This window comes from Candida metapsilosis, assembly GCF_017655625.1.
Source record: "Candida metapsilosis strain BP57 chromosome Unknown scaffold4, whole genome shotgun sequence".
Lineage (NCBI taxonomy): Eukaryota > Fungi > Ascomycota > Pichiomycetes > Serinales > Debaryomycetaceae > Lodderomyces > Lodderomyces metapsilosis.
Genome location: NW_027138162.1, coordinates 3,126 through 20,361, shown reverse-complemented (window position 1 = coordinate 20,361; position 17,236 = coordinate 3,126). Strand labels below are relative to the sequence as shown.

Here is a 17,236-nt window from a genome sequence, read left to right as displayed (position 1 = left end):
CAATGAAATTGATACAAGATTTAGAAATGAAGAATTAAAAACAATTTTTTTAAAAAAAGTACCGAAAATAATAATAAATTATATAACCGAAACAAAATAGGTTCAACACACCGTTTTAGAGGCAATAAGCTCTTCTCGAAAATAAGGTATCAAAAATAACAGAATGATAAAAGATAATTGTGTTATCACAATTAAAGCAACAAGGCTGCAGCACCAATCAAAAGAGCTCCCACAGAGTTCTTTACACCAGCACCCTCGTATGTAGAAACAGCAGCAGTGTTTTCGTTTCCACCTTGTGAAGGAGCTTGTGAAACCTGAGGAATAGATGATGATGATTGAGCAGCGACAGTTTGTGATTCACCACCAGCTGCAGGACCTTGACCACCTGGAGCGGACGACGGAGCAGCTTGTCCTTGGCTAGCTGGAGCAGATGATGATGGTGCAGCTTGACCACCTGGAGCAGATGATGATGGAGCAGCTTGACCACCTGGAGCAGCTTGACCAGCTGGTGCAGATGATGATGGAGCAGCTTGACCACCTGGAGCAGCTTGACCACCTGGAGCAGCTTGACCAGCTGGTGCAGATGATGATGGAGCAGCTTGACCAGCTGGTGCAGATGATGATGGAGCAGCTTGACCAGCTGGTGCAGATGATGATGGAGCTGATGCTGACTCGTTACCTTTGCTTGGTCCAGCAGAAGTAGTGGTGGTTGATACACTTTCTGGTACTGTCTTAGATGCAGGGCTTGACGAAGCACTTTCTTCAGTCAAAGGACAATAAGTGATGTAGATGGTGGTTCCTTCAGTAACAACAGTGACACCAGTAGTAGCAGTTGAAGTTTCACATTTGTCTTTGGAGCAAGAAGTGATTGTAACAATAGTGGTAGAGTGAGCAGTAGCAGTCAAAACCAATCCCGAACCTGTTGACGATCCAGAAAGAGCACTTGAGGACTCAGTTGCCTGAGCTGAGGATGACCCGTTGCTTGGTGTAGATGAACCATTACCTGGAGTAGATGACTCAGTAGCTGGAGTGGATGACTCAGTAGCTGGAGTGGATGATTCAGTAGCTGGAGTAGATGAACCGTTACCTGGAGTTGAGGATTCAGTAGCTGGAGTTGAGGATTCAGTAGCTGGAGTGGATGATTCAGTAGCTGGAGTCGAGGATTCAGTAGCTGGAGTTGATGAACCATTACTTGGAGTAGATGACTCAGTAGCTGGAGTAGATGACTCGGTAGCTGGGGTAGATGACTCAGTAGCTGGAGTAGATGAACCGTTACTTGAAGTTGACGATTCAGTAGCTGGAGTTGAGGATTCAGTAGCTGGAGTTGATGAACCATTACTTGGAGTTGATGACTCAGTAGCTGGAGTTGATGACTCAGTAGCTGGAGTTGATGACTCGGTAGCTGGAGTAGAGAAACCGTTACCTGGAGGCGGTGGAGTTGAAGATTCAGTAGCTGGAGTGGATGATTCAGTAGCTGGAGTAGATGATTCAGTAGCTGGAGTAGATGATTCAGTAGCTGGAGTAGATGATTCAGTAGCTGGAGTGGATGATTCAGTAGCTGGAGTAGATGACTCAGTAGCTGGAGTAGAAGATGACTCAGTAGCTGGAGTAGATGACTCAGTAGCTGGAGTAGATGACTCAGTAGCTGGAGTAGATGACTCAGTAGCTGGAGTAGATGATTCAGTAGCTGGAGTAGATGATTCAGTAGCTGGGGTTGAAGATTCAGTAGCTGGAGTTGAAGATTCAGTAGCTGGAGTTGAAGATTCAGTAGCTGGAGTAGATGATTCAGTAGCTGGAGTTGAAGATTCGGTAGCTGGAGTAGATGACTCAGTAGATGGTGTGGATGAAGTACTTGGTGGAGTAGTGGAGCTACTTGATGTACTTGGACAGTCACATTCCCAACAGAATTGCTTGAATCCCTTATGTTTAGCAGTACATTTTTCCAACAAATCTTTCAAAAATCCCAAGGTTCTCTTATCAATGGTGCTAAACCCATCAATACCATCAGCAACTTCATCTCTTTTGAATAATGATAAATCATGGTGAAGCAAAGACAATGGATCAAAAACATTTAAGAAACTCCAATGGGTAACAACACTATAAAGGCAGTACTTGTGACCAAAAATTAACTTCAATGCTTCCCAAGCAAGGCCAATTTCAATAAACTTGTAAGCAACTGTAAATCCATCTGGAAGACAACATTTTCCGTTCTTATATTCAGGTTTACATTGAAACTTGGTGGACCACTTGAAAGCACTAGAAACAGCATTGGAAGCACCATTTCCGTAAAGCTGAACATCGTCAACACCAGTACCAGTAAGAGACAACAGGTCAATGTTACTACCAAAGTATTGATGTAACTGATCAGATTGGTCGGCTTCGTAATTGGCAATAACATTATAAGTACCATCGTCATTTTTCTCAGCACCAGAAACAACAAATGCGGCTTTAAAGTTGACAGAATCATCTGCACCGGCTGAATACGAATCGCTTGAACCATCAGTGTCACATAAAATATCCTTAATTTCACAGATTGGATTCACGTGCTTTGGAGCAAAATCTTTGAACAATTCTTCAAATAAGCACCAAGTGGCTTGAGTTGAACACACAAGTACAGCGAGCGACAATAAGTTGGTAGTGGTTAACTTCATTAGGATAAGTGAGGAGGACGGACCTTTGTTGAGTGAGTGAAGATTTGAAGAAATTTGGCAAAACTTGTGGATAATTTCACCTCTTTATATATTCTTCGTTGTCAGGATGAAAAGGTATGTTTTCACCCCTTTTCAAGCACAATTCTTCCGTGTTACTCAATAAATATTGTATCATGTGAAGTAAATAAAACAATGGCTCAAACGTATAACAAGGAAATAAAGGGAAGCTATTGTTTTCGCTTCTATTTGCAACACGCTCAGGGTAAAGAAATTGTGTTTGGTAATACATATAAGCAGCATTTACCCGACAAGCATTCTTTACGTCAACAATCACAAAACAGACTGGTTAACCCCTCGAGTTCCAGAACTGAAAAGGTATCTGAAATAGACTCTTTGAGAACCGATACCAAAACAGGCCATTTCGAAAACAGCAATGGTTACATTTTCAAATATCAACGTTTCACATTCCGGGATGAACAGTAATGCTTGCTTATTTTACGAAATTGCCATGTGGTTAGGTGTTCTGAAGTTGGTTGCGTTTCAAATATTCGATCTTGTATCTTGTTGTCCCCTTTTTTTTTCATCTAGCATGGCATTCCCAAACGCAAGCTTTGGTGCATTATACTGGCAAGGTGGCTATGGAGAGCCATCCATATCGTAACAACGACCAAAGGTATGATGCAACTTAGGTGTAGGACTTAACGCATAGTCGCCAATAAATTTTTCGTTTTCGGCTACTAAGAATATTAATGCAGGGTCTTTGTGTGAGTAAATGTTTGCATTGTTCTTGTCTCTCCAAGAGTTGGTTTTATTTATTCCCATTGTTTCAGTTTGCTTTATTGTTCTCATGTTTTTTTCAATGGTTGATTGTTTTTTATTTCAGGTTAAATGTCGATCCTATTTTTGTTGTTGCTTTTATTTTTATTTTGAAGTGAAATTTCATTTGCTACACAAACTAAATTTGCACATGAGGAGGAGAATGTAAAGACCTTTTTCGGTTTGCATCATTTTCATGTAAAACAAATCAGCACTCATACGCCTCAAATTAACAAGAATTGGCACTCCTCAGACTAATTGCGTAACATACGCTTCAAGACGCTGTTATGTTAAACGAGTAGATGCGTAAAGTAGCTGCCGCACTCTATTTTAAACCAAAGGTTGAGACATCATCTTCGCCTCTACAAATAAACTACACAGATATTTACTTCTTAGTGCATATCATCATCTCATCGTTGCAAAGTGCAACTACTTTGACTAATGGCTGATAAAACACTGGCTCTAATTGTTTTGTATTGTTAAGTGTTGTGTATTTGTAAGTTGTTGTAATAGATAAAACACGCTGGGTTTCTCTTTTTTTTGCCAAACTTGTGCTGATCATTCCATTGTTATTTCCGTCGTCTAATTGCTTGAATGGGAAAGACAATAGACAATAGACTTTAGACGAAGGATGGTGTTGTGTAATGTTTTTCTTAATTTATTTTAGCCGAAAAAAATAAAAAAAAATAAAATAAAAAATAAAATAAAAACGTTTTTAATTTTTAGACGAAGAATAAGATTTTGCATATGAATTAATACAATCAATTATTTCTACACCAACAATACACCCTTTTTTGAAAGAAATGAAATTAGCTACCAAACAATAGAACTGATCCACTACACGAAAGAAAATTTCCTCTTTGGGACAAATTTGTACAACTCAAAGCAATAAACTTTCCTTTATGACACACCGCGTCAATAACAATTCCAACAACAAATTTGCGCAAATGTATCCCCGTCCATCATATACTTATTACGGTTGAGGAGTGGTCACCAAAGGTCGAACGACATTGACTAAACACGTGTTATTTTCTAACACGACACAACGGTTGTGGCTAAAATGTGAATACGAAGGGAGCCTGAAGTTAGAATGCTCATAACCATCTAAAGAAAGGGTTCAAGTGTCGCGAGAAAATAAAATTAGAAAATTAAAACAAAAGATTATCAGAAATCGTACAAAGAGAGTAGCTGAGGTAAAATTAAGGTTCGTAATCTCACTCTTCAAAATTAGTATTTTACCACGGGGTCAATACATACTTGGAATCTTTGTGCTTCGGTGAGTGAGGTATGTATAGAGTTTCACACACTTGAAGTCTTGCATGCAAAACGTATTGAAGCAGAGCACATCAATTTTGTGTGATTATGCAACCCATCGCCTAATGTGGCGGAATTTCAGTCTTGCGCAGTCCTTCTTAAAGACTCTGTTTAAGGCGTACACAACAATAAATACCCAAATTCTTGGCACGGTATATCCGTATTGGATCCAGTCCAGCTCTCCTAGGTCCGTATGCGGCAAGAGGCTACTACGAAACAAAATCTTAGCATCCGCCATCCTTCGACCGCTGATCAAACTACAAAAAAAAAGGCACATGTCGCATTTGTATAATCGCTCGTATGCAAAAATGTAGTCAAAATCTATACTGTAACAAGCTTTGTTATACTCGATCGTATCCGTCACTACTTCTAACCGTAAATGGATTCAACACAACCGAATGTATAGAAGCATTGCCATTTGAAACAAATTTCAGGTTTGAACAGAATCTGTTTGTGTGTGAAAAAAAAAAAAAAAATTCAAATTCAGGGTTAATAGTTACACAAAGGGGAACGCATAAATGATTTTCCCTTTTTGGATTCCGCCTTAAATTTGCAACTCTGAATGATTGCTTCAGGTTTAAGTCTTAGGATTACCAATGCACACTATTAGCCTCTAAAGACGCCAATACGGCTACCTCAATATCATAGACTGTGAATAAGTGCCCCTTTTAAACTCTCTGAATTGTGAATTGAAAAGTTCGTAAACGACGCACACTCATAACCATTCAAAGCTATGCACCATATAAAAACTTTTACTCGTCATGTTTGTCTTCACAAAATGATAGCAACTAACTTGAATTAGTATGCTTTCAACCTCTATGAGGATTTGCAATCAAACACAAGCCGGAATAACATTATCACCCCACTTTCTCCTTTGATGCCAAGAGCACTTTCCATATGGTTATGAAGATTTATTCAACTTGCATTAATCCCGCTAATATCCGTAGATACTAACCAATGTAACCCTGTCTATAACCTTATTTTTTTTTAAAAAAAAAAATACCTATTTTGATCAATCGTCTCAAATTGATTCGCGTCAGTTTGAGCTCGCAACCATCAACTTCAAACCCTTAAACCCTTTAAACTCGTGGACACAACAGACTCAATTTCCGAGCGCGTCGTGAAAGGTTATGAGTGTTCTCTGTATACTTAAAACAAAGATCAGCTCTGGTCAACAACAGATGCGATCGGCACGAGGCTTATTGGAACTTAGGTATTGCGCAAATACGAGAGAATGTGGCACGTGCGTTTTTTGAATGCTGTCGAATTTCTCTACTTCTTTGTAGATGGTTAATACAGAAGAAGAGATTAAACAATTCTATGCCAAATGCGGAAGATTCGCGTTATAGAGGCTTTGAAGGGGCTTTTAAAGTGTTTTCTTGTTGTCAAATTGTAAGTTGCGCAAGGAAAGATTGCGGAGTCTCCCAACTTCGTATATGAAGAGAGAAGTTGAGTAAGTGAGCTAGACAGGTGCTGAGATACATGGGTGGCGCTTGACTTTAATAATCGCTTTGCTTTTAAAGCCTATTGCAAGTAAGCATTAATTGACTTAACTATGATCCATGAATCTTCGCTTTACACTCTAAAGTTTCAGTGTGATCTTTTATTTACGAACTTTGCAACAATTTGGTTGTAAATACAAAGCTGTAAACTCTCAGTGATAATATATCAAGAAATAATTGCAAAGCAGACAAGTCTTTTATTCGCTGAAACTATTATTTGGTCACTGGTTTTGTCTTACTGATAGGCTTCTCTCTGGTTCTTGTTTTCTACATGTTAAGGATTTGTTGCAAACAAAAAAAAAAACGAAAAGAGCTGGCATATTTGCTGTAAAGGTCAGTAGTGTTTTATCAAGTTTGACTAGTATTGTGGTTTGATGACGATTGATTCCCAACAGTTTTCTCAAAATTATGGAGATACTGGTTGGGATTTGCGGATTTAATGTTTTCTGTCTATTCCTGAAACAATCTTTCTAAGACTTACAATAACATCAAAGCATATCCACTGAATGTATGCATCATGGTGGTGTAACTTAAGAAGAATCTACAAAATAGAAACGAGTTCTGATGACATGGTTTTGACTTTAACAATTGTGCGGCTATGCTGTTGATGACGATAGACGAAAAGTATTACACAAAAAGCGAGAGAATCTACAAATACAAATACCAAACGTATATTTCTCAATACAAATCTCAGGAGGTCATTACCCACAAGGGGCAAAGTCTTCGAAAGGAACATCACAACATCCCAACCACACACATTCATATCTTTCCTCAGTTGCATTTGATACTCGCTGCCTTCGAATCTCGTATAAAGCCACAGCTCATCACTCATCTAGCAATTCACACACACACACACACACACACACACATGGGAAAGCCTGAAGCCCCTCCTGCATACACAAGTGGACCTCCTGAAGGCACAAGCAGACCTTACACTGACACTGATTACGATCAACCGCCTCCACTAGTAGGAGATGAGCCAGTTTATTTCGAAAGTGCTGATCCAAGAGGCTGGTCAGTAACTATAAACAATCGATTTTGGACCGATGGGTTTAGAATCTTTGTTAGTAAGGATTCAGCTGAGAAGTTTGAAGCTTTCAAGAACAACCCCAATACCCATATTATAGACCTACAACAAAAAGGAATCGGAGTACCTTTGTTCAAAGCTATCAACCCTTTGAATCCAGTGACGACAAAATTTTTGACTTTTAGAAGATATGTCCCTAATCAAAATGGTAGATTTGACATTGATAAAGATTTCTACATCTATTGTCAAGTGAAGAAGAAATTCCACATGGGGTATAATACTTATGTTTTTGATTTCACTCCTGATCCCCAATCTTCCAAGGCTAATTTTCAAGTTGTCATGTTTGCCCATTCTACGTTACCAATTTGTGATTACAAATATAAAGGTGAAGTTCACCGATGGATTGATGAATCTTACCGAAGAAAATTCAAAACATACTTTCAAGTGAAATTTGGATTCAAGCATTCTGTACTACGACCAGGGCAACCGTCATTGGTTGATAATTGGGATGGTCATTCTGACAAATTGGATAAAGGAAAGCCAAATCCGTATTTGAAATCACTTTTCAAAATGAAACTTAACCCTAGTGCGAGATTGGCAAAACCGGAATATTACGGTGAGCGCTGCACAGCTATTCTAGGAGAAGCCGAATCTTACTTCAAGTTGGGATATGGTGAGGTCAGGATTGATGATTTGTATAATCCAGACCCCGATGTCGATTATGAAAGTATATTTTCTATGCATGATGATGCTTTGGTACTTGTATGCGTTGCTACTGTTTTAAAGAGGCAAAAGGACATTGAAGAGGATGCAAGAAGGAGATCACAGTGATTGTTTTTTCCAATGATTAGACGTGTTTAAGAGATATGATACATAATAATTAATTGATTTTTACAACTTTATACAAAAGGTGCTACTGCACCATCTCCTCTCATGTCACTTCCACCTGCATAAATCAATTGTCCGTTCTTGGACTCATTTTTGATAATTTGTCCTCTACCAACAAATTGTCGTGAATAACCACTCAACACATCCACAGTATGTCCCAAAGCACGTAACTCGCGTATGACGTCTTCTCCAACACCGTCTTCAATTTTCACAACGGTGATTGGGGTCTTGACAGGACCATCAGCTCCTCTTCCTCTATCCTTCAAATGATCATGATCAGAGTCCAAGCAAAACCTTGGAGAGTCAAGCAGTTGTTGAGGTGTCATGCCAAATATGACCATGTTCAAAACGTGTTGTACATGACAAACTGGTTGGGCAAATCCACCCATATTCCCAAATGCAGCGTACAAAGAGTTATCCTTGTTGGTAATCATTCCTGGAATAATAGTATGATAAGGCCTCTTCCCACCTTCTAAACAATTGGAATTTCCTGGAGTCAAATTAAAGTTGCAACCTCTATTTTGCAAGCAAAATCCATACTTTTCTACTAATATTCCTGAACCAAATCCTTCGTAAACTGAGTTAATGAAAGAGCATGCGTCACCGTTGGAATCAGTCACCGAGAAGTAAACCGTATCCGATTTGTATTTTGGGTCAGGCACACCATGTGTCATGGTCTCCCCGTCAATAATCTTGGATGGTTCAAATAACTTGGCTCTTGTTTTCAAATATTGGTGATCTAGTAAGTCTTTAATTGGGATCTCCTTGAATGTTGGATCAGTGACATACTCATCAGAATCATGGAATCCCAATTTGCAAGCTTCTATCAAGACGTGTAAATATTCCACTGAATTGTGCTTCAACTCGTATAAATTGATTCTCCCTTCATTGTGCAACTCTTGAATCAATCCAAGGGCCAACAATGCAACCAACCCGTGACCATTTGGAGGAATCTCCCAAACAGAGTGATCTTGAAAGTCCAATTTGATTGGCTCAACAATTGTTGATGTGTGACTCTTTAAATCATCTAAGGTAAGCTTGTGGTTTCTCTTTGATGTTGTTTCAATAATGGCTTCAGCAATAGGACCCTCATAAAAGGCCTTTTCACCACCCTCTGCTATCAATTCAAGGCAATTTGCAAAAGGCAAGTTTTTCACAAATTCACCTTCCTCAGGTCCTCTGCCGCCTTCGAGTACAAATGGATTTTCAGCTACATCTTCATTCTGACTCTTTAACTTAGGAACGGAATTCCTCCAACTGAGAGCGGCTATCTCAGAAACCGGGAACCCGTCCCTTGCCAAAGTGATTGCGGGTGCTAAAATATCTTTAAATGTAACTTTGCCTGACCCCCATTTACTATAAGCTTGATACCACCCGCTAATTGCTCCAGGAACAGTGACTGAAAATACCGAGGTGTAAGGAATTCTTGACATTGGCTTTCCATTATTATGTTCATCCCAAACATCTTGAATGGTAACATCCTTTGCTGCTCTACCGCACCCATTTAAACCAAAGACTTTTCCCTTTGAATGAAACAATGCAAATGAGTCACCACCAATCCCAGTTGAGCCTGGTTCTGTAACACACAACGCTGCCGAAACGGCAATTGCAGCATCTACGCTATTTCCACCCATGTCAAGTATCCGCAAACCAGCCGAGTTTGCCAACGGCTGTGTTGACGCAACCATACCCTTGTGGGAATACACTGTTGATCTCCTCGAAGGAAATCTCATAAACTCTTTAGACATTGCCGACGCTGTAGTTGAGTAGCATTTCAAAGCTTTTGAAAGTTGAGACAATGGAGCCATTCTTTATACTCGGGAATCAAAAATTATACTTCAATGGCCAGAAAACTCCCCCGTTCCCAATTAGGAAATAAACGCTATTGTGATCAAGTGAAAGTTTGATATTCGGACCAATCAAGATAAGAAAAAAAGCATTGTGTCTCGATCCGAGGTGTTTTTTTTTTTTCCTTGCAAATGTGGGGTCAATTAATAAAGTGTAGCGCCGTGAGCCAATCGATCAAAAGAATCTAGCTTTGAATAGGTGGAGTGACTCAAGAGGAAATTTTATTCTCAAAGCGTCCACGACCGGCCATGAATTGGTTTTCTATCCCCGAGCCGTAACTTTCAAGTTTAGTTTCAATAGTGAGCGTCGGGTGGTGTGCTCACAAGGTGCTGCGTCATCATTCAACAATCTGTGCATCTTAACTCCTTCAATTATCGAGTCAGAATTATTGAGATCTATAATGTGATGTTGATCTTCAGGATTCTAGACTCTAATAATGTGGTGTGAGGCTTTGTGTAATTACACGGTATTTCATATGGTTGCGCTTCAAAAAAAAGAGCCATCACTCAACCTATCCCATGAAATGGGAGTTCAATCACTATGGGACATAGTTGGTCCTCTGGCAAGGCCCGTGAGATTAGAAGCATTGTCGCGTAAGAAACTCGCAGTTGACGCGTCTATATGGATCTATCAATTTTTAAAAGCAGTACGTGACAAAGAAGGAAATGCTTTGCCACAATCTCACATTGTTGGGTTTTTCAGAAGGATATGTAAACTACTATATTTCGGAATCCAGCCAATATTTGTATTCGATGGAGGAGTTCCTGTTTTGAAAAGGCAAACCATCAACGAAAGAAAGAATCGAAGGCAACACAACTCCGAGTCGACTAGAGAAACAGCTCAAAAATTGTTAGCCATCCAATTACAACGACAAGCGGAAGAATCGATAGGTAAACGACAAGGTGCAAAAAATCAAGTAACTGACTATGAAGATGATGATGTGATTTATTTCGATGACCTACCGATGAACAAAGTTGTGGTTGAAGATAAACCGAAGGAGCGTCCCAAATCGATAAAGTTTAGAAAAGCCGATGAGTATCATCTTCCAGATTTAAATGAGTTTAGAGTTTCTCGGTACGACCAAAGGATAATGCCTGATGATGACAATACGGAAGCATGGGATGACTTTGACCACGTAGATGGAATCAACATAAATGAGGTTGATCCTAAATCGAAGGAGTTTGCCAACTTGCCTATTGCAACACAGTATATGATTTTAAACCATCTACGACTAAAGTCGAGATTGAGAATGGGTTATAGAAAAGAGCAACTTCAGGAATTGTTTCCCAACCTGATGGATTTTTCTAAATTTCAAATCCAACAAGTTCAAAAGCGAAATTTTTACACACAAAAGCTTATGAATGTGACCGGAATGAATGATGAGGACACGATTGATAGGAGAGTTGCTGGTGAAAGGGACAGAAAGTATGCTTTAGTCAAAAATGAAGATGGATGGACGTTGGCTCTTGAAGGAGGCGATGAGTCATCAGTGGCAGAACCAGCAACCATTGAGTCGATGCCAATAGATAAACAGGACGAGGAAAGCAATGACGAAGACGAACCTGATCTGGATTTTGAGGATGTGATTTTGTCTGAAACGAAAGAATCTGAGGAAGAAAAGTTGGCCCAAGAAGCGTTGATCAAATCTATTTATAAACAATATCAGGAACAAGATTCCTCAGATGGAAATTACAAGTCCCAGAAAACGAATTATGAAGAACAATTGAAGACGGCAGTTGAAGAAAGCAAACAGGAATATTTCAAATTGAGAGAGGAAGAGGCAAAAGCTACCGCTTTGGATTTGCAATCCTCGATGTTATTTTCTGACCCAAATACAAGCCGACCCTTGAATGGAGTGGGAAAACCTTCTGCAGCAAAGAATGACCTACAGAGCTCTCTTTTATTTGATTCCCAAAACTATCAGGCTGGAAAGATAAATGCAAAGACAGTCCAGGATGACAAGGTCGTAGCCAAAGTTGATTCAAAAAAGGAGGAAAGAGTCCAGAATAACAGCAAATCGGCCACCTTTTCTGATTTAAAAGAGGAGATCGAACAATCTACAGCAAACAGTCCACACAGTGATGAACGAGAGCTATCAAATGATATCCAACCATCGAAACCGTCACATCCTCTTACTGAAGGACAGAGGCGGTTACCTGATTGGTTTCAAAGCGAGGTTACCAAAACATTGAACCCACACAATGAAACATTTGTTCCTAGCAGCGGATTTGAAAACAAGAGCCGTCGTAACGAAGACGAGGAGGCGGGTTTGATTCCTTGGTACGAAGCTAGGGAACTTCTTGAGAGCAACCAGGAAAGTGAAAACAACGAAGTTGATCAACAGCCTACAGATCCATTTATTGAAAACAACGTTGAGAAAGAAAAACTGAGCACAAAAGAAGTGGTTGGAAAAGAACAAAGGCGGCCAGTTGTCATTGACTACGATTTTGAGGAAGAAGATGAGGGGCTTTTGGTACAGCAACTACAAAGTGAAGAAGCCGACCACGAAAATTTAAAGAGCCAAATTATACTGACCCATGAATTTCCATTGTCATCTATAGAGACAAGAATTACTGAGGAGCAGTTGTTACAGGAGAAACTACAGAAGGCCAAGAGAGATTCTGATGAAGTAACGGAGAATATGATTAGGGATGTACAGGAGCTTTTAAAAAGATTCGGGATTCCATATATTACAGCTCCTATGGAAGCGGAAGCACAATGCGCTGAACTCTTTAGAATAGGGTTGGTTGACGGTATCATTACAGACGATAGTGATTGCTTTCTTTTTGGTGGAGATAAAATATACAAGAATATGTTTAATCAAAAGCGATTTGTCGAGTGTTACCTCAAAGATGATATCGAGGACAAACTTGGATTGAGCAGGGAAAGTTTGATTGAGTTGGCTATTTTGTTAGGTAGTGATTACACTCAAGGAATCAAAGGTATTGGGCCGGTGTTGGCGGTGGAAATTCTAGCAGAGTTTGGGAGCTTAAAAGGTTTGAAAAAATGGTTTGATCAGAAAACAAAGACAACCAAATTGGATCAAGGTAATTTGACACCCTTAGAAAGAAATCTCACCAATCGTATCAAAAATGGAAAATTATATCTTCCAGATAACTTTCCCGATAAGGTAATCTTTGAAGCGTATCAACACCCGGAAGTGGATTCTGACAAAAGTGAGTTCAAGTGGGGAGTACCAAACTTGGACCAAATAAGATCGTTTTTGATGTATAATGTCAATTGGTCTCAAGAGAAAGTGGATGAAGTGATGGTCCCATTGGTGAGAGATTTGAATAAGAAAAGGGCTGAGGGTACACAATCTACAATAGGTGAGTTTTTCTCTCAAGAGTATATCCAAACTCGTAAAGAGTTGAACACGGGAAAAAGATTGAAAGCTGCTGCAAATAAGTTGAGTAAAAGGAAAAAGAAGTAGATAGAGTAGAGTTTATAAATAATTGGTAGCTTTTCAAATTTGAAGAAGAAAAAAAAATCAACCACACCAACCCAACAAACACACAGGTTATAGCTAAATGAATGATTCATTATCAAAGATTACTTCTATGATAGAGTCCGCAAAGGACTTGTCGATTGAAGCAGCAATGTCAGCATCGGCTCGGCTCATTGATAGTCCAAGTGCTTCTCGACCCCAAGAAATATCTTCACTACTCAACTCCAGATCAAATAGAGACGTTCTGAATGGAATGAAATGTGTCATTGGATTGATTGCAAAAGGCGAAGATGTACTACCGTACTTTGCGGATGTAGTGAAGAATGTCACTAATGAAAATACCAAAGTCAAACAAATGGTGTTTATATACTTGACCAAATATGCCGACGTTCAAGCAGATACAGCACTACTTTCCATCAATTCCATACAGAAAACACTTGGTGATAAGACTCCATCAAATAGAGCCAATGCGATTAGGTCTTTGGCAGGAATCAAGATTCGGTCGATTGTACCAATTCTTGGGTTGAGTTTGAAACGAACAGCAGCAGATCCGTCTCCACAAGTTCGTGCTGCCAGTGCTATCGCAATAGGCAAAGTGTACTCAATATCTGGTAAGTCAAAGAAGCAAATGTTTGAACTTTTGGGAAAATTGTTAGCTGATAGTGATGTTGGTGTAGTATCAGCTGCAATCAAGTCGTATTTCAAAATACATCCGAGAATACACAACGAGGTACAAAAGTGGAAGTATATACATGGTAACTTTAGAAGAATTTGTTCATTGTTGCCGAAATTCGATGAGTGGGCACAAGTTTATGCTATTGATATTCTAACATTGTATTGTCGGAAATTTATTGCGAAACCAGCAGAGGATGACTTTGATCCCGATTTGAGGTTGTTTGTACTGACGTTGAGATCTTTAATGCATTCCATATCAGATATGGTGATACTAAGTGTGGTTAGAGGAATTTACCTCTTGGAGCCCACGCTTATGACCAATTTGGATATAATTCTTACTCGCATTGCATCGTCTTCTAATGACACACAAACGAGGGTTTATGCTTTAGAGACTATTGATTATATTTGTCGAAGCTCAGTGTACCTTTTCACAAACAAGTTCAGACTATTTTATGTGCTGCCTGATGATCCTTCAGATATTGCAAGTTTGAAAATAAACATTTTGGGCTCCATTTCCAACGATACAAATTTCAAGTACATATATGAGGAGCTCAAGTTTTACGCATTGCATTCAAAACGTGAGGTCGTAGCAAAAGAATCCATAAAAGCCATGGCAAAATGTTTTCAAATTTCACCAGAGTGGGGTGAAAGAATATTGCAGTGGTGTTTGGCAAGCATACAAACCTTGAAAGGGGAGGTCTTGAACGAGGTCTTGACTGTGGTGCGCTTTGTAATTCAACAAAAGTGTGATGCATATGGCAGTAAAAAGAATGGCGAGGTTGTAAACACGCTCAACAGATTGGCCAAGTATTTGAGTGATGAGTCTTTGGATTTAGAAGATGATGCAAAGGCATCAATAATATGGACTATTGGAGAATACACTGCTCTCGCGGAGAACTCTATTGGACCAGATGTTTTGAGGACAGCATTGGAATCTTTTGCAAGACAAGCTGCATGTGTGAGATATCAATTGTTGGTATTGGCAAGCAAAATTGTGGCATTTGAAATGAGCAGATTGATCAATGAGCAGGGAAATGAGAACCAGCAAGCAATCACTTCCAACTTGCAAGACAGTATCGAATTCAAAATGTTCCAGCATACGTTACATTTAGCCAAATACGATCCCTCATACGACACAAGAGACAGGGCGAGGATGTTTAGTGTATTGTTGAATTCCGGTGTGGATAGAGCACCATTGGCTTCATTAATCTTGCAAGCTCCAAAACCCACTCCATACGTCAATGATGGTGCGCTTGGAAATCAGTTCAAAGCTATTAGGCTGTATTTTAAAATAACTGAATGGACAGCGGATCCTTCTCAATTACCCCTGTCTACAATTCGAAAAGAGGTGCCAATACAATATAATAAGATGACAAGTGCGTCAAGTGTGTTTTCCGAGCGCTCACAGTCTCCAAGTCCTCAGAATGTTCTGCTGTCATTCTCCTCAAGTCAGTTTAAGAATGGTGTTGCGAGCCGGCAAGAGCAACCCACCAAGTCGTACCAACTACAAAGCTTGGATGAATTTTTTGGAAATGACGATGATGAGGAAGAGGATGATGAGGAGGAAGAGGACGAGGAGGATGAAGAGGATGAAGAGGATGAAGAGGATGAGGAGGATGAGGAAGAAGACGAGGATGAAGAAAGTGAGGTGGAATCTAGCGAAGGTGATGAGGAAGAAGAGGTTGAATCTACGGACAATCTAATTCGGTAGAGCCTTTGAAACAGGTGTAGCTTACATAGAATACGATAGTTCATACTGAATCAGATAGGATAATACATAACACTCACACAACACTGTCTTATCTAGTGTTTGCTTACATATTTGCTAACTCGGATGTGAAACGTTCCCAACTGGGTAGGAATACAAAATTGGGGCAAGTATAAGAGAATGTTACAATGGTCACCTTGCTTTCATGCTACCCCCTTTCTATAAATATTGTAAGACGATTGAACAATAAAGGGGTTTTTAACGTCCTATAACCTATATCGTATGTAGATACATTTTAAGAAAAAAAACTTGGCAAAAGTTCGCACGTTAGATTTTCACCCCTCTTTAAGGCATGCCTATCAAATGGGTATGCAAACCAAACTTTGGGTGCTGCCTGAATCACAAAAGCCATTCTTGATATCCTTGTCGTTTCATTTAACAAGATATACGACGGGGGGTTCAAATAACAGAAACAAATGTTTTCCCTTTGAACTTTCACAAGCATCTTTCTTTAAATCCATGAAACAATTGTTTACTGTGCCGTGAATTAGTTCCAATGATCTCTGTGAAGTTCGTGAGATCGCAAGATGTTCTGATTTGTCAATAATTGTATATCCAGATACGGCTGTGCACTCCCCACCAAATACGACGCCCCTAAAGTGAAAACAGTATCATTCCGGACCATCAAAAATGAAACGTTTATAGGTGGATCATTGGTCTCCGTATCCGTAATCCAATCGATGTGGTATTGCTGAAATTTCACAGCACTATCTCGATAGTAGTTGCCTGTATCTCAAATGATTTTCTTGGCAATCTTTTAGTGTTATTGCTGCAAATTTTGTGGAGTCATATTTGCAGGTCTCTTTGTCAAAGTAAACAAACTACATGGGAAACCATCAAACCCTTCTTCAGTCCAGGTGAAGCAAGTCAAAATCACTTTTCTCCTATCTCTTCCCAATTCTCCTATAATCGTAAAGACATACCCTTTTTAGTCAAGGACCCTTGTCGTAAATTTTAGATGAAACAATTAAGCTTTTTTTGCTTAAGCAGCCGCGCGTATCAATAATACCAAGAAAAAAAAAAATTCAACAAAAAGGATAAACAGTTTCATTTTACGGTTCAAATCAAAAAATTGCTACAATTGCATTAATGTTACTGCAAGTTGTAACGGTCCACTAAAAAAGAACGTTTTTTAAAGGGATCCTTTTTTGTATTGAAATGGTCATTTATCCAGCTACGATTTTTTTACGATGAAATTCATAGCTTATACATGACATTGGTTCACAACAGGTTAATTTTGCTTTGCTAAAGGGAGGTACACAATATGCTCGAAAAAGGAGGGGGGTCTGGGGTTAGTTA

At 39.4% G+C, this 17,236-nt stretch overlaps 5 protein-coding genes across 5 annotated transcripts; 3 read left to right on the top strand and 2 right to left on the bottom strand. All coding sequences in view use genetic code 12, as the record gives it.

Moving 5' to 3' along the window:
* Positions 1-191: 191 nt before the first annotated feature.
* I9W82_003396 (uncharacterized protein) lies at positions 192-2,651 on the bottom strand (the record flags this gene model as incomplete). Its single annotated transcript, XM_067692356.1, has 1 exon — positions 192-2,651. One exon carries the CDS (start codon positions 2,649-2,651, stop codon positions 192-194), a length of 2,460 nt encoding a protein of 819 aa, XP_067547794.1.
* Positions 2,652-7,151: 4,500 nt separating this feature from the next.
* On the top strand, positions 7,152-8,141 carry I9W82_003395 (uncharacterized protein; the record flags this gene model as incomplete). The annotated part of the gene is made up of 1 exon (XM_067692355.1): positions 7,152-8,141. The coding sequence occupies one exon, from the start codon at positions 7,152-7,154 to the stop codon at positions 8,139-8,141; it is 990 nt and encodes a 329-aa protein (XP_067547793.1).
* A 68-nt stretch (positions 8,142-8,209) lies between these two features.
* On the bottom strand, positions 8,210-10,006 carry ECM38 (Ecm38p; the record flags this gene model as incomplete). The annotated part of the gene is made up of 1 exon (XM_067692354.1): positions 8,210-10,006. The coding sequence occupies one exon, from the start codon at positions 10,004-10,006 to the stop codon at positions 8,210-8,212; it is 1,797 nt and encodes a 598-aa protein (XP_067547792.1).
* Positions 10,007-10,569: 563 nt separating this feature from the next.
* RAD2 (ssDNA endodeoxyribonuclease) lies at positions 10,570-13,479 on the top strand (the record flags this gene model as incomplete). Its single annotated transcript, XM_067692353.1, has 1 exon — positions 10,570-13,479. The coding sequence occupies one exon, from the start codon at positions 10,570-10,572 to the stop codon at positions 13,477-13,479; it is 2,910 nt and encodes a 969-aa protein (XP_067547791.1).
* A 97-nt stretch (positions 13,480-13,576) lies between these two features.
* Positions 13,577-15,880, top strand: I9W82_003392 (uncharacterized protein; the record flags this gene model as incomplete). The annotated part of the gene is made up of 1 exon (XM_067692352.1): positions 13,577-15,880. One exon carries the CDS (start codon positions 13,577-13,579, stop codon positions 15,878-15,880), a length of 2,304 nt encoding a protein of 767 aa, XP_067547790.1.
* Between the last annotated feature and the right edge of the window lie 1,356 nt (positions 15,881-17,236).